At 57.5% G+C, this 21,026-nt stretch overlaps 1 protein-coding gene and 1 long non-coding RNA gene across 4 annotated transcripts in view; one reads left to right on the top strand and one right to left on the bottom strand.

The window, feature by feature from the left end:
- The first annotated feature begins 251 nt into the window (after positions 1 to 251).
- SRRM3 (serine/arginine repetitive matrix 3) overlaps positions 252 to 21,026 on the top strand; it is a 34,280-nt gene continuing 13,505 nt past the window's right edge. The window contains exons 1-10 of the mRNA XM_033841052.2: positions 252 to 512; positions 8,015 to 8,116; positions 16,013 to 16,141; positions 16,236 to 16,316; positions 16,799 to 16,828; positions 17,284 to 17,346; positions 17,476 to 17,511; positions 19,382 to 19,432; positions 20,010 to 20,114; positions 20,463 to 20,640. Of these exons, the coding sequence (XP_033696943.1) occupies positions 280 to 512; positions 8,015 to 8,116; positions 16,013 to 16,141; positions 16,236 to 16,316; positions 16,799 to 16,828; positions 17,284 to 17,346; positions 17,476 to 17,511; positions 19,382 to 19,432; positions 20,010 to 20,114; positions 20,463 to 20,640 (1,008 nt within the window). The 5' untranslated portion in view covers positions 252 to 279. The remainder of the gene's footprint in view (positions 513 to 8,014; positions 8,117 to 16,012; positions 16,142 to 16,235; positions 16,317 to 16,798; positions 16,829 to 17,283; positions 17,347 to 17,475; positions 17,512 to 19,381; positions 19,433 to 20,009; positions 20,115 to 20,462; positions 20,641 to 21,026) is intronic.
- LOC141276466 (uncharacterized) lies at positions 3,236 to 20,529 on the bottom strand. Of its 3 annotated transcripts, none has more exons than XR_012326018.1 (3): positions 20,401 to 20,529; positions 10,035 to 13,656; positions 3,236 to 9,173 (listed from the first exon to the last, which is right to left on the bottom strand). It is a non-coding gene; the product is annotated as an uncharacterized lncRNA (long non-coding RNA). The 3 variants fall into 3 exon arrangements; XR_012326019.1 differs by lacking the exon at positions 20,401 to 20,529 and having other exon boundaries at positions 10,035 to 12,759; positions 13,559 to 16,025; XR_012326017.1 differs by lacking the exon at positions 20,401 to 20,529 and having other exon boundaries at positions 10,035 to 16,025.

The raw sequence follows: 21,026 nt of genomic DNA, 5'->3' as shown, positions 1-21,026 counted from the left end.
TCTAGTCCGGCCTGAATCCACCCACCTTACAGATGGGGAAAGCCCAGTGTCCGTCCGATTCCCCCTCATGCCCTGGGGTGTGACCCAAAGGTGCAAACCTGCCACCAGCCCGGCTCTGCAGCATGAGGCGAAGCGGATTAGAGCCGTGAGTGGTCCTTTAAATCTCCAGGATTAACCCGCGCCGAGAGGAGCTTAGCAGGTGGCCGAGAAGTGACCATCCCGCCGGGTGTCTGTTTCTACCCCGCAGGGCCGAGGCCAGCAGCTCCGGGAGCAGCCACCATGTCCTCCACAGTGAACAACGGGGCCGCCAGCATGCCGTCCCCGACCGACGCGGCGAACGGCTTTCCGCAGCCGGGCGCTTCGTCGGGGGCCTGGCCGCGGGCGGAGGAGGAGCTGCGCGCCGCGGAGCCCGGCCTAGTGAAGCGCGCGCACCGCGAGATCCTGGACCACGAGCGCAAGCGGCGCGTGGAACTCAAGTGCATGGAGCTGCAGGAGATGATGGAGGAGCAGGGGTGAGTCGGGAGGGGGCGGGACCGGGGCGGGGCACTGGGGGCGTGGAGGGAACCAAGGGCGGCGCCGGGGCGGAGCCAGCGTTGGGACCCGGGAGCCCGTAAGGTCAGAATCTGAACCACTGCAAGCCCAGCCGAACTTTCATTCATTTATTAGTTTATTCTACCAATAAGCCATCTTGAACTCCTGCTCTATGTCAAGCTCTGACCTGGGCTCAGATTCGCAGAAGCCAAGGAGACACAGTCCATGCCTTCCAGAAATATCCAGCCCAGGGCAGGAGAGAGGCCTGTAAACATCAGTGATAAATCAAAGCCTCAGTTTCCCCTTCTATAAAATGGGTGGATCGAGCTGCCTGCTCTCTGCCAAGCAGATGCTGCAGCCAGGCAAGAAAGTACAGTGGGCCCCTACTGTGTGTGAGGGCTGCCTGTGGTTTCAGCAAAGAAATCCCACCCTGGAAGCTTAGGTTTCACCCTATCTAGTTCAGAACCAGCCACAGGGGCACACAAGTGTGCCAGGCACTGTTCTGGGCAACGGTGGACCCCAGAGCCGAATCAGAGTCACTTCCTCAAAGACCACCCTTCCAACCCCTATTCCTTCCCCATCTCAGAAGGGAAAAAAACATGTTAACAACCAACTCCACCATAAGACAGATTAGAATCATGGTTATAGGACAGGACAGGAGAGGGTCAAGTGCTTCAGGAGCTCAGAGGGGAGATTATGAGAGAAGACATTTGAATGGGCCTTGAAGCACGTGTAGGAGTTCGTCAGGCTGAGAAGGAGGGGCTGCGCATTCATCAGTAAGGATTTAGGGACCTCCCCCTGAAAATCCAGTGGAGACAGGACAGCCCTCACACGTGGAGCTGGAGGCAAAGAAACAGAGAACAAAGCCATTCCCATCTGTGCAGCTCCAAGGAAAGCTGGTATTCCCAAGCCTCCCTTTTGCATCTGCCCTGAGTACTTTGAAACTACTGGGCCGGCTGTTGAGGGAGTCAGAGTGGGGAGCAGGGCCCGCCCATCAGGCTTGCACTGTCAGTGAGCTGAGAAATCAGAAATGCCCAGTGCACTAGGGCCTGGAGCCACATGGCGACAGACAGCCTGTGGACAGCAGTCCTTCCAAACCACATCTTTGTCTGTTCATCCAGGCCTCCTGGGCTCCCTAAGAGGCAGCCAAGACAAGGCTCACTGTCCCTTTGGAGCCCAGAAGACACTGAGGCTCAGACAGAGATAGTCACCACCACCCAAGGCCCTCAGGAAGGCAGGGCCAGGCAGGGCCGCTTGTAGGAAAAGAAAGGGGCACGGGGACTTGGTGTTCACCGCCAGGTGGGGACCAGGTGGGGGTGCGGAGGGTCCCTGCAGAGAGGGATGGATGGGTGGAAGGCTGCTGAAGACAGACAGAAAGGAGGCTTCCAGCTGGCAATGAAAACAGGTTTGATGAGCTGTGGATGTGGCCAAAGAAATGAGATCCCAAGGGGCAGGGTGGAGTAGCGGGTGGGGAATGGAGTATCCTTCTGCAGAGAAAGTCCCAGACCTTAATTAAACCTGCAATTCCTGCTGAATTGGGAGACTCGAGAAGTGGAGGGAGTGTGGGAGTGGCTGGGAAACAGGATTACTGGGACAGCAGAGAACCAGCCTTCCCTGCTTCATTCTAGGAAAACACCCCTTTCCCCTCCCAGAGCCCCGCCCCTTCTCCGTCACAGGGCCCCGCCCCCTTCCTAAGCCCCTTCCTCTTCACTGAACCTTCCCCTTCGGAAAGGCCTCCCCCTCACAGAGCCCCAACCTTTCAGGGGCCTTCCCTCCCCAACCGCCCCACCCCGCCGGTTGAATCTCCCCCTGCACTGGGAGGCTTATTATCCGACGAGGGCAGCCTCGGTGGAGGGGGACGGCATTTGGCCGTGTCCTTGGTGTCCGTCCCCTGGCATCAAGGACTTACGCCTCTCTAGGAAGCACCCATCAGGCCTCCAAATGTTCCGTCAGGGGCCCTTCCCCCACCCAAGCTCTCACTCCAAGTGGTCCTTAGACTGGAGTCTCCCACAAAGCTAGCTCTCAAGTTACCATCCACCTCCCCTCCCCATCTCTTAGCGGCTGCGCGGTCGGTAGAGGGCACAGCCACTCTGGAGCCCAGCAGTCCGGGCTTCCAGCCCTGGCCTGTGACCTTGGGCAAGTCACAGCTACTGGCCTGTTAAATAGGGAGTTGTTCTGGGAATTCCTTGGCCGTCCAATGGTTAGGACTCCACGCTTTCACTGCTGAGGACCCAGGTTTCCATCTCTGTTTAGGGAACTAAGATCCCGCAAGCCGGGGCGGGGAGATAAATAAATAAATAAAAATAAGAATAAAAAGTTTAAAAAGGGCTTCCCTGGTGGCGCAGTGGTTGAGAGTCCGCCTGCCGATGCAGGGGACACGGGTTTGTGCCCCGGTCCGGGAAGATCCCACATGCCGCGGAGCGGCTGGGCCCGTGAGCCATGGCCGCTGAGCCTGCGCGTCCGGAGCCTGTGCCCCGCAACGGGAGAGGCCACAACAGTGAGAGGCCTGCGTACCGAAAAAAAATAAAAAAATAAAAAAAATAAATTTTTTTAAAGGTGGGGGAGAGTTGTTCCGAGTGTCCTGTGGACTAAGGAACATGCAGGGCTCCCGCATGCGGAGCCAATCCCCAGAAAGTGCTCCACAAACACTAGAGACCTTTGCTCTGTTATAAAATCCAGCCATTAATATCCATTCCTAGAAACGCTGGGTCATTCGCATTTATTTACCAGCTTCTCAAACATTTGACAAATATTCCCACTAGTCACAGGAACACACATTCTTTGGCCCTGTTAAAAAGAAATCCCTTCCTTAATATTGATGGATGGCGGCTAATTCACTGGTGATTGACGCTGCCTTCGGAGTCATCTTCCTGGGCAGCCTCCACGTGCAGCCGGCAACCACCTTGGGGGTGGGGATAGCGCCCCCAGCCTTTGGGACGTGATGCTCCAGCTCCGGCCCCAGACATCCCCCCACATCCTACCCATGCCCCTTCCTATGAGGACACTCGAGGTGGACAGAGCACGGCTCTGCCCCTAGCTGGGTTTGGAGCTTTGAATCCTCCCTTCTCCCTGTTCTGTTTCCTCATCTGTAAAATGGGAATAGTAAGGCCACCCACCCCCCTCAGAGCTGTGGTGAAGATCAAATTAATGACTGAGGAAGTAATTATCTAGGAAATGCCGGATCTGGGCAAAGACAGGCAGAATGAAACATTTTCAACGCTGGGACCCTCTTTTAAAATGCATTGTCGGGGGCTTCCCTGGTGGCGCAGTGGTTGAGAGTCCGCCTGCCGATGCAGGGGACACGGGTTCGCGCCCTGGTCCGGGAAGATCCCACATGCTGCGGAGTGGCTGGGCCCGTGAGCCATGGCCGCTGAGCCTGCGCGTCCGGAGCCTGTACTCCGCAACGGGAGAGGCCACAACAGTGAGAGGCCCGCGTACCGCAAAAAAAAAAAAAAAAAAAAATGCATTGTCGGGACTTCCCTGGTGGCGTAGTGGTTAAGTGTCCACCTGCCAATGCAGGGGACACAGGTTCGAGCCCTGGGCCGGGAAGATCCCACATGCCACGGAGCAACTAAGCCTGTGCGCCACAACTACTGAGCCTGCGCTCTACAGCCTGCGAGCCACAACTACTGAGTCCACGTGCCACAACTACTGAAGCCCGCACGCCTAGAGCCCGTGCTCTGCAACAAGAGAAGCCACCGCAATGAGAAGCCACGCACTGCAACTTAGAGTAGCCCCAGCTCGCCGCAACTGGAGAAAGCCCTCGTGCAGCAGTGAAGACCCGACGCAGCCAAATTAAAAAAAAAAAAAAGAAATGCATTGTCCCCTCCCCCCACCCCAGCCCCAGAGGGCAACCCAGGAAGTCCCCAAGCAAAAATGAATTTGGCACATCCTTTCCGAAGAGTGAAGCGGCAACGAGGGAGCCAGATCGGCTTGGGAAGCAGTGGAGCCAGTAGGCTGCGGCGCTGAGACAGGCAGCCTTGCCCTGCCTACCCGCTTCCCCTGTCCAAGCCCTTGACTTTTAGCCAGCCAGGCCTCCTGCGTGGCCTTAAGTTGGCAGGTGCTGCCACATCCTCAGGGAGTGGGTGATTTGGATGCCGGCCTCCCTCTCCTCAGCCTTTGCCTCCTGGGAGAGCAGAGGGGAGAGGCCCAGGTGATTCCTGACCCGGGACCACGCTGACCTGGGAGGGGTCTAGGGTAGAAAAAGGCAGGGTGCCTGGGACGACTAGACCCTCTGTCCCCACAGCTCTGGGACAAATAATCCTCAATCAGCTCCATTTATGGGCACCTACTACGTGCCAGGCACTGCGCAAAGTGCTTTATACGCACTATCTCCCTTAATCCTGTGACGACCTTGAAAGGCAGGTTACTGTCCCGTTTCACAGATGGAGAGGCTCAGGCTAAGAGAAGTATGCGGACTTGTCCAACGTCACAGAGCTAGAAAGTGGGGGCGCTGGGATTCGAACACAGGACGGCCTGGCTCTTCTGCCTCTCCTCGTAACGCCTGTGGCCTCAGCTGAGAGGTGCGAGGGGAGAGGAGAATCCAGGTGGTGGTCACACTTGAGACCACTTCGCCCAATAACCAGATGTCCTCCCTGGGTCCCAGCTTCTCCCAGCAAGAGACCCCGGCACATAGAGGGGTCCTACTGAGTCAGCTCAGTCCAGCAACAGCGGCCCCCCAACAGCAGGTGCTGGCGTTAGTCACCTCGCCTTACACCTGCCGGCTCTGGGATGAGCCCTAAGTCCCTGCACACGTCCTGCTCCGGGTCTTCATGAAATCCTGGGCTTCGTTCCCCCTCCCAGCCTTCACGTGCTCTGTAGATCCCTAGGCATGCGGCTTGGACCCTGGCCTGAAGCCCCTCCCATACAGCTGGGGGTCTGGCCCAGCCTGGCTCTCGGCCCACCTCCTTCCTGACCCTGCCAGGTCCCAGGCACCCTGCCGATGGCCCAGCCAGCTGGTGTCTCCCTCCCAGGGGTCTCTGAGTTTGGGGCTCGGCAGTGCTGAAGGGCCAGTACTGTTTTTCTCTGTGCTGGTGACAATGACAAGCTGGTCTCCTGAGGAGAAGGTGAGATGGAAGCAGTTCCTCTGAGCCTCCACTGCTCAGAAAAGGACCAAGGATGTGACTCAGGGGATGTTTACAGCAGGAGGGATTCCCTCCTTCAGAGCCCGGTGACCGAGGGCTCTGTCCTGCCCAGCAGGCAAGGCCTAGGGACCTCCAGCTGAATGCTAAACAGGGACCAAGGCGGACACGTACAAGCCAAGGCCCAGGGCTGGTGAAGCTGGGCCAGTGGTGTCCGCACAGCAGGACTTGAGACACACACACTCCTGCAGAAATGGAGGGGGTCGGAAGAGACGGGCTCCTCCCCCTGCCAGGCTGGACTCCATCCTCCCTATGGGGAGGGATAAATTAGGAGATTGGGATTAACATATACACACTACTATATATAAAATAGATAACCAAGAAGGACCTGCTGCATAGCACAGGGAGCTCTACTCAGTATTTTGTAATAACCTATAAGGGAAAAGAAGCTGAAAAAGAATATATATACGTGTATATATAACTGAATCACTTTGCTGTACACCTGAAACACAACATTGTAAATCAACAATAGGTCAATTAAAAAAAAGAAAAGAAAAAAAAGGTTAAAATGGTGAAAATAATCCTCCCTATAGTGGGCCACAGAGGTGCCCAAACCTATAGAGGGTGACACCCCAGCTGGGGGTCAGGGGACACATGGTTAAGAAGTAGGTAGTGTTCCTCTCCTAACCCCCCTACCGCCATATTCACCCGGTTCCGAGTCCCAGCCGTTCTCCCTACCAGATGGTATTGCGTCCACTTCTCCCCCTCCAACCTCACGCCCACTCTCTAGCTCTGACCTCAGCACCTCCCCCCTGAACCCCTGCCGTAGCCCAGGGCCGGCCTCCCTCTCCTCCAGCCACACGGCCACCAGAGCCATCTCTCCAAAATGAAAATTCCCCCTTCGAACTCTTCAGTCCCCTCCATCACCATCTACTCATTTATCAAACACTTTTGGATGCCACGTGTGGCAGGCAAGGTGCCAGGTGCGAGGACACAACAGCAATTCAGACAGACAAGGTCCCTGCCCCCAGGGAACTCCCAGGCCAGTGCAGGCTGCAGAGGAGTCAACGCATGACGACTAGCACACGAACCACCTGCCAGGAACCGGGAAGCTCGGTTTGCTATGGAAACACAAACATAAACGTTGACACCTAGCCTGGTGGGGGGGGTGGGAATCCATCCTGCTGTAAACATGCATGAGTCACATCTCTGTGCTTAGCCACGGTTACTCCCCAGAGCAAACCTGGAAGTTAATTTATGAGTCAAAAGCTGTATTCATTTTCCTTTAAGCCTCTTGAAAAGAATTGCCAAATTGCTCTCCAAAAAGGTAGGGTCAATCCCAAATGCTTGCTGAAGGAGAGGAGGGAAGGAGAAAAGAGATGGGGTCCCTGAGAGGGAACAGTGTGGCATTTTCATGGACGGGCTGAGTGGGCCGGGCTGTGCACAGAGGGTGGATGGTCAGATGACAAAGAAGACGGGACCTCGGTTCCTATTTGGTCACCATATTTTCTGTCCAGGACGATGACCTGCAGCCCAGGAAGGGGAGAGGGTGGGAGCCTGGGACCCCAAGACTCAACCAGCAGCGTCCACTGGATCCAGCTGCATGTGCTGGGCCCAGGGCCGGGGACTGGGTGAGCACAGAACCCCCCCACCCCGGGAGCAGCGTGGACATCTGTCACAGTGGTGGTGTGAGAGAGATTACAGCCAAGCCCAGGGTGTGGGAACAAGGATGAGGGGTAGATAATTCTGGGCTTTGGTCCCTAGCCTCAGGGAGGGAGGGAGAGCGGAGTAGAGAAGTCGGGAGCTTCCATCCAAGGCCCAGACTCCATCCACCCCCCATCCCAAGCTGGGAAGCAATGGATCTACTCCTGGGATCCTGGGCCAGCCACCTGGCAGCCTAGACCTTACCGAGGCGGGGATGCGCTGAGGATCTCCCCAGGCTACTGTGAGGATCAGAGGTCCCTGAAGCAGGAAAGCAGAAAAGGCCATGTATGTGTCCAGGCCACAGGTCTCACTTTGTCCCCTAAAATGTCTCCAGAGAGTGACTGCAGCCGGGACGTGGGAGGGAGGCCTGCCCTGGGGTGGGGGAGGGCCAGGAGGAAGGGCCCCGTCTCCCCTGGTGGGTCTCCCCACTTCTGGGAGCAACACTTCCTGTAGTTTATGTGTTTGTTTGGCTGGTAGTTTGTTTGTTTAGTTGATTGGTTGGCTGAGTTGGTGCAAAACGGGTAGGCCTTGAGCCTCCCCAGCACTGAGAATCTTGGTGGTGGTGTGACCTTGGACAGGTCGTTGCAAGCTGGAAAGTGCCCACGTGACTGAGGGCTGGGGGGATGGGCTGGGGGGCAGGCAGCTGGGGAGGAAACCAAACCCAAGACAGCAGTTCTCATCTTCCCTGTGCCCCACAGGTACTCAGAGGAGGAGACCCGGCAGAAGGTCAGGACTTTCCGGCAGATGCTAATGGAGAAGGAGGGAATGCTCACCAGGGAGGACCGGCCTGGGGGCCACATGTGAGTGCTGCCTGGGTGGGCAGGGCACAGAGAGAGTGCAGGCTCAGGCAGCAGCTGGGGGCCAGAGGGGTCTTTCCCAGGGATCCCTAAGTTGGTCGGGGCTGGAGAGGGGAGAAAGAGGAGAAGGAGGACAGGGCATGGGTCTTGCCCACTGGAAGCTCTGGCCTGGCCCGGGGCACGAGCAGGAGCCGTTGGGCACCTGGGCATCCCCGAGGCCCTCTCCCTGGGCCCTGGGTTCTATCTATCGCCCAGCGGTAGGGGAGGCACCCCAGATCTCAGCTCCGGGAAGGCTGCGTGCGAATCAGGAACTTGAGAAATGTTCTCACCCTCGTGTTGTCCGTGGCGGGTAGGCTAGTCCCTCTGCCCCAACGACTACCACCTATGAAGTGGCCTCCGGAGCAAGCACAGACTCTGGAAAATAAGAACTAACGCACCAATGCCATTGCTGGCTTAGCCAAAGGCTAATCGGGTACAGAGAGCATGGGCTCTGCGGCGGTCACATCTCTGCAGCTGTCACAGGACAGGAGGAGCACTGAGGTGCCGTGGCCCCCCGGGGGGGCTTTGGATCAAACAGGGAAGTTACAGGGAGGCAGACTTTGTCTCAGATTACAGGAGAACCATCAGCCACTCAAAGCCATATGAGAGGGAGCAGCTGCCATAGGAGGGCGGGGACTGCAAGTGTCCAGGCACGGCTGGATGATGGCATCTTGCTGGGTCCCTAAGTCCCTGTGCACCTTTACTGGCACAAAAATAAAATGACAGCAGCACCTTCTGAGCGATTTTCCTGTTGCCGTTGTCTTGAGGGCAGACGGCATGCCAGGAGTAGATGGACCTCGACGGGCAGCGGGGAAGCCCTTTCTGCAGAAATTCTGGACTGCTGGGGGATCCCGGGTTGGGGTGTCCCCTCCTAACCCCACTCAACCTCACCTCTCTGGCTTGAGTAGGAACATAAGCAGAGTCAGGGGGACTTCCCTGGTGGTCCACTGGTTAGGACAACGTGCTTCCACTGCAGGGGGCGCGGGTTCGATCCCTGGTCAGGGAACTAAGATCCCACGTGCTGCACAGCGCGGCCAAAAAGAAAAAAGAAAAAAAGAAGAAGCAGAGTCACGGCAGCCTCGGGTTTGTAGGGGGCTCGTGGGTGATCTGGGGGAGCCTGGCTCAGCAGGCCTGCTCTCTCCTCCCCGGAGGTGGGAAGAAGTCATACCACCACCACCTCCTTCTCTCCAGCTTCCCAGAACCCACAGCACCCCTCAACAACTGCTGTGCCCACCTCACTGATGCCCGAAGGTCCCCACCACCACCCAGCAGGGCGAGCCCCTCCCTCCCTTCCCTTCTCAAACTTCCCGACAACCAGATTCTCCCGCTGCTGTCCGCACCACCTCCAAACCCACCAGGTCCTGCCTTTCTGACCTGTGTCCCCCCAGATCCCCTCAGGGCGCCTCTGGAAAATCAGCCACCCTTTCCTCTTCCATCCAGTGTGAGGGCGGGAGGCCTCATCCGGAATCTATCTTTGCCACCTTCTCTGGGCCCTTCCAGCGATAACCGCCCCTCCAGCCCAAACCTGCCATCCTGCCTGCCCTCTCCTGGGCTCCTTCTTAATCTACTCCCTGTCCTTCCTCAATTCTGCTATCTCCCCCCCGCTTCCAGCCCACATGTGTCTCTCCTTTTTCCACCACACTTCTGCAGAGCACGTGGTACACGTTGTCTCCACTTCCTTAAGCCATGGAGGTCTGGCTTCTTGCCCCCATGACTCCGGTGACCTGCTTGGGCCGTGGCTGCCTGAGCCCTCCTTAGCATGGCCCGGGCTCCTCTGCAGGCCTGGCCTCTCTCTGGCGCATGCCACCACTGTACTTCCCCAGTGGAAACCTGCTTTTCCCCCTGGCTTCCAAGATTCAGTTCTTTGTGAGTTTCCTCCTACCTCTCTGATGGCTTCTGCTCCTCCCTCACTTCTGCCCACTTCTCAGATGTTGGCTCCCCCCAAGGATCTGTCATGTCCTCAGGTCTCTCCCCCAGGTCTCCCTTCCCTCTTCTTCCTGGGGAATCTCATCCATCCCCCAGCTGGAACGCTGCCCTGGTAGTGGATGACTCCCAAGTCTTTTCCAGAAGTCCTGATCTTCTCTTTCCTGGAATGAATGAATGAATGAATGAATGATGCATTTAAGAACTGGGACACATTAGGAAGGATGTCACGGAGAGGTTGCGGTGTCCATGATCAGAAGGAAAGTCCTTGAAGGTCTGTGCTGTATGCCGAACCCTGCGCTGAGGGGGTGCTATGAGGGGGGCAGGGGTGGGGGGAGGGAAAGACTGCCCCTGCTTCCTGGGTGGAAACACAAACCTCCAACCTGAAACAGGAATTACTGGCAGCCGTGGACAAGAAGAGACAATGTGGCCACTTGAACAACTTAGTCTCAAGCTCTGTGCGTGTCTGGTGGGGGAAGAGAGACAGGCTAGGGTGGTCGGTCAGGAAGGGTTCCTCGGAAGAAGCAGTGTCAGGAAGATTTGACAGTCAAGGAGGACCCCTGCTCTGGAAGCAGAGGAGAATATAGACTTGGCAGGGTCCTGGGATCCTACTAGAATATTAGAAGACATTGAGGACAAGTTCGTTACCAGTTTTGTTTACTGCTGTATCCCTGGTGCCTAAAACAGTGCGGTTTGCCCAATCTCCCCCAAAGCCTCAGTTTCCTCCTTTACACAGGGAAGGGTTGAGACCAGAAGGCTTCTTCTAGCTCACGCAGCCAGAATGGTGTGAAAATAGCATTGCAAACAGTGACTGCAGCAGTGATGGTGGCCTGGATTACTCCCGGGCTGGGAAGAGTTGTTTCTGGTGCTGAACCCAAGGCCAGAGGCAGAGAGGTGACAGAGGGCTAGCAACAGATTGGTCATATGCCTTCCTGTGGACCTGGCATCCGACCAGGTCTTCAGTTCTCAGTTCAGAGTACAGGCTAGTGGAGGGAGAGTGTGTGCTCTGGCATCAGACGCCCCACCTGTCTTAACCTCTAAGTTCAATATTAACCCCCTGAGCTCTGTATCCCAGCTCCACCACACCCCAGCTGTGTGACTTGGGTAGGTCCTTGATTTCCGTGGGCCTTCAGTTCTTTATTTATAAAATGCAGATATTAGTACCATCCTCAAAGGATTGTAGAGGAAATTAATTGAAACAGTGACTGTCAGCGTGAGGGTCAGCGGCTGGCACACAGCAGACGCACATCACCCCTGGATGAGCGCCACCACTGTCTTAGGCACCTCGGGCCGCTATAACACAGTACCGTAAACTGGGTGCCTCGATCTACAACAGAAACTTATTTTTCACTGTTCTGGAGGCTGGAAGTCTGCGATCACGGAGTAGTCCCCTCCAGTCTACTCTCCACACTGGACACCAGAACATCGTACTGCGGTGTTCTGGGTGTGATCCCATAGATGGTAGGAGCCAGTGGAAGGCTCTTGAGAGGTGGGATGTGGTCAGACAGGTGTTTAGGGACTTTCTCCTTTGGCAGATGGATCAGATGGGTAAAACCACAGGGAGAACAGTGGGGCAGCTGGCACTCTAATCCGGCAGGGAAGTGATGGAGAGTGTGGTCCCAGAGACACTGAGAGAGGACATGCTTTTGTCTGGAAACCGATTCATGTGGGGAGTCCTAGTTTGCCCCAGAAAACTTCTGTGGGTCCCCACCCTCCAGGCAATCATATTTGGATTCCCTGGCCTGGCGCTCAAGGCTCTCCACACTCTAGACCCACCCTGGCTTCCCACTCCCGGTATCACGCAGTAGCCAGCCCGACCTGCTGGCAGCTCGCAGCCACGTCCTACACGTTCTCACTTCCACGCCTTTGCTCATCCTGGGCCCTCAGCCGGAAACACCCTTGTGCACGGGTTCGAATATACCCCATCATTCAAGGCTGCCTCTAAAAACCACTTTATTCCTGGGATAAAAGTAAAATCTTCTCCTCTTTGGGATATATACAATGTTTTCTTTACTTCTATGTCTGTTATCAGTTCTTTGTTTCACTTTAATAGACAACCTTTAAGAATAATTGTTTTCATCACTATATAATGCACCTCCCATATATGGACATAAGATTATATTGCATCTTGGTTTGCAAGAGCACAGAACCATTCAAGTTTACTCCGGATACTTTAAAAAAAAGAATAATTGTTTTCATAGTTATGTAATATAACAAAATGTTTGGGAGAGAGGGTTTCTGGAAAACAATATTCATATGCTACTTCCTAAAACAATGAGCAAATGCCGGTGTTTTTTTTTTCCATGTGTCTAATTTTATACATAGTGTGACCTCTCCATGCCTCCTATTTTTGCTATGAGGATATCAGTGATGATACCCACATCAGAGGCTTGTTGAGTATTAAATGACTGAATGAGATAAATATATGTAAAGTGTTCAGAACAGCACGCGGCACCTGCCTTAGATTAGTATCATATGCACCTGTCATATTTTTGCCCTGTGCCATGAGGAGCTACAGGAGAGGCCCTTGTTCCTGCCACCCCTGCCCCTGCCTCCCGGCCCCGGGCAGGCCTGGCACACAGGCTGAGTGAGTGAATGGAGAGGGCAGCCCCTTTGCCTGGAACCCTCCTCCTCTTCTGTCTGGATTCATTCATCAATTGAATGGTCAATTGGCCATCAGGCTCCTGGCAAATGGGAAACAGGACCAGTTAATTAGTGAAACTCTTTTCAGAGGGAAGAGCGTGTGACACGCAGTCTCTTCCCAGGTCGGAGCCCTTCCTGGGAAGCCCGTCCAACAGGTGCTCCCTGCGGTGCTGGGTTCAACCTCGATTTGCCCTTGGTCCCTCTGCAGTGGACTCCAGCTGGGCTTACTTTGGTCAGCTCTGTGGGGTTCCGTTCCTTCTGTCACAGGGGAGGAACACCTCCCCTGCCTATTCCACCGTCGTGGTGAGGAGTAAACTAACTAACAAACGTGAACTTAAGAGCAGGAAATGCTAAACAAATCTAGAATTCAGTGCACACACCCACAACTGTGCCTACAGGGCAGGGAGGGGACAGCTGAGCTAACATCCACAGCAGGGAAGCCCAGCCAGCAGAGGCGAGGGCCGTCCTGTTTGCACATGAATTCTCAAAGCCAATTGCACAGGTGAACTTACATTCTTAATCAAAGGTCCCACAAAATAGGACATGTTCCTCTCCCTCTCTGGACCTCAGTTTTCTCATCTCTGAAGTGGGGGCGTGCAAATGTCTCTAAATCAGCAACTGGTTCTGAGTGGGATTTGAACTGTGGAGAGCCATCTAATCATTAGAGAACATTCTTATTAGTGATATTATCAGCCAGGACGGTCAGGACAGGAGAACCCAGTGTTCTAGCCCTGGGAGAGCCTGCAAAGTGGACATAAGGGTACCAGCTGCACAAAACCAGCAAGAGAGGCCTCAGCATAGGCCCATTTATACCCCTGGAACTGCCAGGAAAAGTCTTACCAGAAGGTTCTGAAACCTTGTGCATCTCCCTGAGCCTGGATCTCCCCACGCCTGTCTTCCGGTGCTCCCAGCAGACAAGGTCAACCTCCCAGAAAGGACTGGAAAGTGAGAGAAGTCAAATGATAAGGTCCCAGGGAGGGAGGATGGGGCAGACGGCAGGGAGCTCTGTCCCTGGGACAGAGGTAGAAAGGAAAGATGTCTCTAGGGGTGCAGCCAGCAGAACGAGGAGGGCTCAGCGAGGGCCTGTATTCAGTGGCTAACCCACCTTGGGTATTAGGAGGCGAGGAAGGAGTCCTGCAGAAGGCAGGGCCCAAACTGAGCTGTTTTCATTTGTAAATAACCTTCGTCATTTTTGTGTTAGGATAAACGGAAGCTCCTTCCTCCCACTGGCTCACCCACACGATGTTTGTGGCGCCCTTCAGTTTTGCTAAAGACTGTGTTTCATGTGTCAGGCGTTTGTAGGGCTGAGGGCTGTGTCGGGGCAATGGGCCCTGGGACAGGCCCAGGAGTTGGAGATTTCAGGGACGGGAAGTAGGAGGCCACTGGCTTCAGGAAGAGGAGCACGGGGAAGAGCAGAGAGGTTTGAATGAAGGGATGTGCGGGCTGTGCAGGGTCAGGGGAACGACATGAGCCTCCAGCACCCCAGAAGCACCTCCCATCACACCGGTGTGACTTCTAGGCTGCCAGGGCCAGGATAGCGTTTGGGATCCAAATGGCATTCTTGACACGAGCCTCAAGGCCAGCCAACCCTGTCAGGTATGGGTTACATCCTTTTTTTTTCAAATCCAAAACTCAGTCTTCCAAGAGCTGCTTAGCGGGTGCTCTGCTGCAGATCTGTCCCTGAAAATCCTTTCACCTTGTAGCTGTGATCTGCCTTCCTTGCTCTGTTTCTCTTTCATGTGTCAAAACCACTTTTCTCCCTGGAAGAGGAAGTGTTGGTGTGTGAGTGTGTGACAGAGGTCCGTCCACCTAGCAATGGTGACCGTGTGTGCATGACCAGGCCTCATGTCAGGAGCTTCACAGAATCTGACTTAATCCTCTCCTCAAAGCTGGGATATTCTCTTCCTCGTCGTATAGATAAGGAGTTGGAGGCTCGGTGAGCGTGGTCACGCCTGAATTCAGACCTGTCTGTGTGAATCCAAAGCTTATGTCACGTCCTTAACGCTCTGCCATCCAAGCCCTGGCCTCCCTCGCTCTGGGCAGGAAAAAGATGAGCCCGGTGAGACCAGGGCTGAGCCTCCATCTGGGAGGGGCACCGTCTAAGCCAGCACAGAATGAAAAATGGAAGATGGAGGGGGCACATCACCCTGGAGCTGGGCCTTTGGAGGGTTATTTCCGGGCGTGTTCAATAAAAAACAAAGTTACACAGCATCTGGGACCTCCGTGAACTGTCCCAACACCGCTGTAACGTAATTAGCGTTCTCATCTTGGAGAAGAGGCTCAGAGAGGGGGCATGACAGGCACTGGGTCACACAGCGACTCAGGGACAGTACATAATGAGGGCACATCTGCAGCTTCAAAGTTCCTGCTCTTGCCTTAAGCCCAGCGGCCTTTAGGGAAAATCTCCACTCCTCCAAGTGCCCGCAGGGAGCAAACACCTGTGGCAGAAGATGGCTGGGGGCTCCTAAGCCCGTAGCTGGGACAAGAGGACGCGGTCCCCGCTGAGTGAAGCGGAGAGCTCGGCAAGACGGATGGGGAGCATCGGGGCGGCAGAGTGCAGAGGCCTGTGCCGACCGCCACTGGGCAGTGATTGATGACAGCCTGGCAGCGGGAGCAGAGCCGCCAGGCCTCCAGAGGCTGCAGAGAGGAGGGAGAGGAGAGGATATGAATATTTCAGAGATGCAGCAGGGGCTGGAAGGAGGCACTCCGGCAGGGGAGGGGGCTCAGGGACCGTGGAATTAAGGACGGACAGTTATCAGAAAGGGGGCAGCTAAGAAAGGGGGAAGGGGCTCTCTGAGAAAGCGGGGCTCAGTGTGGGAAAAGGGGAGCGGGGGAGGGGATGGGGCCTCTGGAATAGGACGCTGGGGTTAAGGCTGCAGGGATCAGTGAAAGGGGCTCAACGAGGGAAGAGGGGGCTCAGTGGCGGGGACTGGGGCGCATTGAATGAGACTGAGGGACAAAGAATCAGTGTCGGGAGGGGCCTCGGCGAGGGGAGGGGACTCACTAAGGAGGAGGGGTCTCCCAGAGGGTGAGAACTTAGAAGGAGGACGGCTAAGTGAGGGGGGAGGGCTCCGTACTCTTTTCTCTTTTGCAAAATATGGCATCGTTGAGGCTGGGGCCCTGTAAGGGAGGCTCCCGGTCGGGTTCCCCAGATCCCCGCCTGACCCTCTAAAGGTCGGTGCCGGCGCATTCGGACCTTGCCGCCCGGCCAGGCCCCGGTGCGCCGCGCGGAGAAAGGGGCCGCCGGAAGGCCGGGCCGCGGAGGCGGCTGCTCAGCGTCCCTGTCGCCGGCAGCGTGGCGGAGACCCCGCGGCTGATCGAGGGCACCGAGCCGGACCTGGAGTACGCGCCGTTCGACGAGGACGACGGCCCGGTGGACTGCGACTGCCCGGCCGCCTGCTACCGAGGGCACCGGGGGTACAGGTCAGCGCCCGCCGCGGCGGGGGGTGGGGGCAGATGGGGCCACCCCTCCCCCCTCACCTCTGCCCCACCCCACCCCCCGCCCCTTCTCACCCAGGACCAAGCACTGGTCCAGCAGCTCGGCGTCGCCCCCTCCCAAGAAGAAGAAGAAAAAGAAAGGCGGCCACCGGAGAAGCCGGTAAGAGCTGCCACCGGCCAGCGTGGGATGGGAGGAGAACGGTGGGGCCCCCAGGTGCCCATCCCTCGGCTGGCAAGGCGCCAACGCCTCATTGTGGGCCCCGCCCCTCGCTGAACCCCTCTGCCCTTACTGAATCCCTCCCCCTCACTGAGCTGCCCCCCCAAGAGCCCCTCCCCTTCACCAGGCCCCTCGCCCCACTGAGTACCCACCCCCACCAGTGGCACTCACCTGCCCCAGAACTGGGCAGCCCCCCACCACCACCTCGGTCCACCTGCTCTTCATCCCCCAGCACCCTCCCCAGGGGTCCTGCCTCCACCACCAGCTTGAGTGGCCAGGGGAGGAGGGGTTTGGCTGGTGTCAGCTGTGGTTCCCCGTCTCTATGTGCCTCTCCCCGGTGCTAAGTGAGACCCTGGCCAATGTCTGGGGCCCCAGCTAACCCCGCCCAATTGTCTGTCTCCCCTTCTTTCTCCCCCGGCCCTCAGCAAAAAGAGGAGACTAGACTCCGAGTGCAGGTCAGTAATGAAGGCGGGTCAGCGATGGACGGGCTGGGCCTGGAGAGGATGTCTGTGGGTGGGAGAGAGTCCAAGGCCATCCCCCAGAGGCTGGAGACCTGCCACCTCAGGGCCTGGACCCTGGACAGGGCCAACATGCCAGCTTTTCCCCACAGAGGCCAGAAATTCCATCATTGGAGCCTCTAACCTTTGGGTTTGAAACAGTCCTCACTCACAATGCCCGGGAGGCTGGAAAGTGACGAGGGGACAACACAGGCAGCTCCATCAACTACCCTCAGGGACCTTGTGGACCCTCAGGGCCTCGGTTCATTCTGTACAGTGGCAGCCGGCTTCAAGCCCTGGAATCCCCTTTCCAGCTTGGAGGCCCCAGGCGCCCGGGGTTCCCCAGCCATTTCCACCGCCCCTCATCCCAGGGCCCCAGTTCACTAGACCCCCCACCACCACTGTGTCCGCAGCTGTGGGAGCTCCTCACCCCTGCGCAAGAGGAAGAAGAATGTGAAGAAACACCGCCGAGACAGGTACCCTCGGCCTCCCCTGGGGCCTCCCCTCACTTCCACTGCCCCACCCCCGCCATGACCAATGCTGTGCAGACCCCGTCCTCAGGCCACCCCAGGCATGCTCAGGAGAACCCTTTTATGGCCCTACAGGTCTGATTCTGGGTCCCGGAGGAAGAGACGGCACAGGTGAGTGGCGCCCTTTGGAGGCGGGACAGGAGGATGTGGACAGAGGCCAGTGCCCCCCTGCAGGGACCGAGGAAGCCATGATGGGAGGGGTGTTGCCAGGGTCCTGTCCTGCTCCATCTTCCCACTCCAGGGACTCCTCCCCAGAGCCAGACAGGGGACTGGAGGGTGGGGGGCGGAGGAGGAAGGCCAACTGCAACCCTTGCTTGGCCCATGAGTCAGCCTCACCTTGGGGGCCTCAAGAATTTCCAGACAACACAGTATACTGGTCCAGTGTGCAAGGGGTGCAGCCGTGGAGGTGCCAGTTGGGAAGGCAGAAGCATCAGGACCCCAGGTTTGCAGGGAAAGGGCATGACAGGCAGAAGGACGTTCTTGAGCTAGGAAGGCTCAGTGGATAGGAGACAGAGTGAGCGGGCTATGCCTACAGGTGGAGTTTCTGGGGGACAGGTATCAGCCCCCAACAAGCCTGACTGCCAGGCTATGAAGCCTCCACGCAGGTGGGGCTGGGAGCCAGCAGGGGGCTCTGAGCAGGACAGTGACTTGTTCAGGATGGACTGCAGAGGGGAGAGGAGGTGTAAGGCCGGAACCCAGGCAGAGGTAGGGGTGTGGAAAGTAGTAGAAAACTCGCCATGGAGGAAAGGACGATGTGGGGCAGTCACATCCCCACTGTTGACGTTGGAGCCAGACCCCCTCCCAGCAGCCCTGGGGAGGGGCAGAGTCCCTGGTCCCATTCCGGCAGTGAGAATTTGCCCACGGCCACTTGCGAGGTGGGGGAGGAGCCTAAACAAACACCTCCTCCTGTCCCTCCAATTTCCCGTCTCTCCCCCTTGTAGCCCTCTCCGGTCCTTCAGGGTCAGTGTGGGCCCCTACTGCCCCCCAGTGGTCACCAACCGCTTGCACAGATCCTCTGTCCCGCTCCCATCAGTCCTGGGAAAGACCTAGAGGTGAGCTAGGGCCAGACCAGCTCCAGAGGGGGAGACTGAGGCCCAAAGCAGGCAGCATGAGTTCTAGAACCCAAACCTCTGGACTCCTGGGCCTGCCCCCGACCCAACTCTGCTCTTGTGTGAAACACATTCTGGTGTTTCTTAGCATCACCTCATTTTTTGGTCAGAAGGAGGCATCTGTTCAGCACTAGAGGGATTGAGCAGGAATCTGGTGGCATCAGGGAGGGTGAGGCTGAGAGACCTACAGGGGTGAGACCCTAGAAGCCTGATCAGAAACTTCTCAGTCCATTTGCCAAAGGCAGAAGGAGCTGGGCTGTGGGGCTCGCCCCAGAGAGCTGGATGAGGTGAGATGGGGTTTGAGTAACCCCAAAGCAGGAAGGTCATCATGTCCAAGGGAAAGCATTTCTTTCCTGAACCCCTGGTGAGCTGGCCCAAGGGTGGGCCACAGTCTGAGGGGACAGAGAGGCAGGAGGCCTGGACCCTACCCTAGAGAGCCCCATCCGAGGGAACCTGGGGCACAGGGGACGCAAATGAGGTGTGGAGGGGCCACCCCCACCACGGCAACTCATCAGAGGGGCCTGTCCCAAGACCAATGCCAGAGGAAAGGGCAGGTCACCCCTCCTTCTGGGGCCAGAGCCACATCGCCTATGGCACTGCCAGAGGGAACAGCAGTTGGGGCCCAGGCAGGAGGCGATCCAGGCCAGGACTTAGAGGAGAAGGAGGGAATAAGGCCTGGCAGAGTAAAAGGGGCAAAAGCAGTGGGGTGGGGTGGGCAAGCCCACGCCAGCCAGGGAGTCTCAGGTACAAGAGAGGAACACATCTCAGATCCACACCTGGACACAGCCAGCTCCGGAGCTCGAAGGCCCCGCCCTCCCCCGGCCAGCTCAGGGCTCAGGCTGTGCTGTCACAGTAGCCTCTGCTTTCTGTAGATCTCGAAGCCCCAAGAGCAAAAGAAAAGAAAAGAACAAAGAAAGGAAGAGGTGAGTACCCTCCACCCGTCTCCAGCCCCTCAGCCCACTCCCCTTCTCCCCCACCCCCCCACCCCCGCAACCAGAAAACCTGGCCTTCTAGAGTCACAGAATCAGGCCCTCGAAGATAGCTCATGTCCCCGCTGCCCAGAAGGAAAAATTCAGACCCAGAGAGGAAGCCAAGAGCCCCCATGAGTCGGTGGCAGAGCTGGAACCCAGACCTGTGGCCTCCCAGGCCAGGGTCCTTTCAAGTTCAGTCCTTGTGACTCCCCTGCATCCCAGTCACAAGAACACCAACTGAGGGGCGAGTGGGGTCTTGGGGGGCTGGGACTGTCTACAGAAAAGGATGCCTTTTTCCTAATTCTGACAAATGACCACATGGACTAACTCTGTGCCCAGCATGGACAGGGTTTGTGTTATTTTTGTATGAGGCTATTTTCGTAAGAGACTATTTTGGGGGGCTGGGGGGGAGACTATGGGGGCAGCAGCGGCGGGCAGGGAGGTCAGCAGAGGCTTCCATCAGGGCTTCACAGGGATCCCCCCTGGGGAGGTGGGGCAGAACTTGAGTACAGCCTGATTTCTCTCCCAGGCCACATGCAGAGTCCCCAGGCCGGAGGTCGCATCGCCACAGCAGCGGCAGCTCCCACAGTCCCTCACTGTCCTCCCATTACAGTGATTCCAGATCACCTAGCAGGTAGGCCCCGGGCCACTGGGCACGCTCAGGTGTGGTTGAGCTCCCTTTCCGCTGGAGGGAGGGGACCTGCAGTTTAAACACTCCCCCATCCCCAGGGCTGGGGAGCGGGGCTGACAGACAACAGCTCAGCAGTGGGTAGAAATTTACCAGGGCTGAGCTGCTGCCCATGCCCAAGGGCGCCCCAGACCCTGAATGGAAACCGAGGCAGTGTGAGGGCTGGGGCCTTGCTCTCTCCATGCCAGGGTTTCCCGGCGCAGTGGGGGGACGGGGGTGGGGGTAGGGCTACCTTTCGAGCCTGGCACCGGCCGCTTGCACACGGGGCGTCCCAAGCCGGCTCCCCCCGTGTAGGCTGAGTCCCAAGCACCGAGACGACGGGCGGAAGACGGGCAGCCAGCGGTCCAGCGGGAGCCGGTCTCCTTCCCCGTCCGGCGGCAGCGGATGGGGGTCACCCCAGCAGAACGGCGGCAGCAGGCAGCGGAGCGGAGCTCACGGGGGCCGCCCCGGCTCGGCGCACAGCTCGCTCGATGTACGTACGCTTGGCTTTGCAGAGGGTTCCCGCGCCGCGCGGGCTGCGCCGAGCTGGGTCGGGGCGGAGCTGGGTCGGGCCGGGTCGCCGCGGGGCAGGGGCCAGTGAGTGCGTCACGGGGGCGGGGCCGGCCGCTCCCCCCTCCCAGGCGCCCCTCCCCGCACCCGAGCGGCCAGGAATGCTGGTGTCAGGGTGAGGGGCTCCTGCACCCTTGACCTTGGCAAACTGAAGGCCAGAGAAGGTTGACCACAGGGGCGCTCAGCCTGTTGGGTAAAGAGCTGGAAAGGAAACAAGGCCTCCTGCCTCCCTTCCGCCAGGCATATTGGAGTGGGAGGGAGCATGGACATTGGTAGGAGTCGCAATCGGGAACAGGATTCAAGAGTCAG

This window comes from Tursiops truncatus, chromosome 15, assembly GCF_011762595.2.
Source record: "Tursiops truncatus isolate mTurTru1 chromosome 15, mTurTru1.mat.Y, whole genome shotgun sequence".
In the NCBI taxonomy this organism is placed as follows: Eukaryota; Metazoa; Chordata; class Mammalia; order Artiodactyla; family Delphinidae; genus Tursiops; species Tursiops truncatus.
The sequence above is the reverse complement of the archived record's forward strand: the minus strand, read 5'-3'. Positions and strand labels throughout refer to the sequence as shown.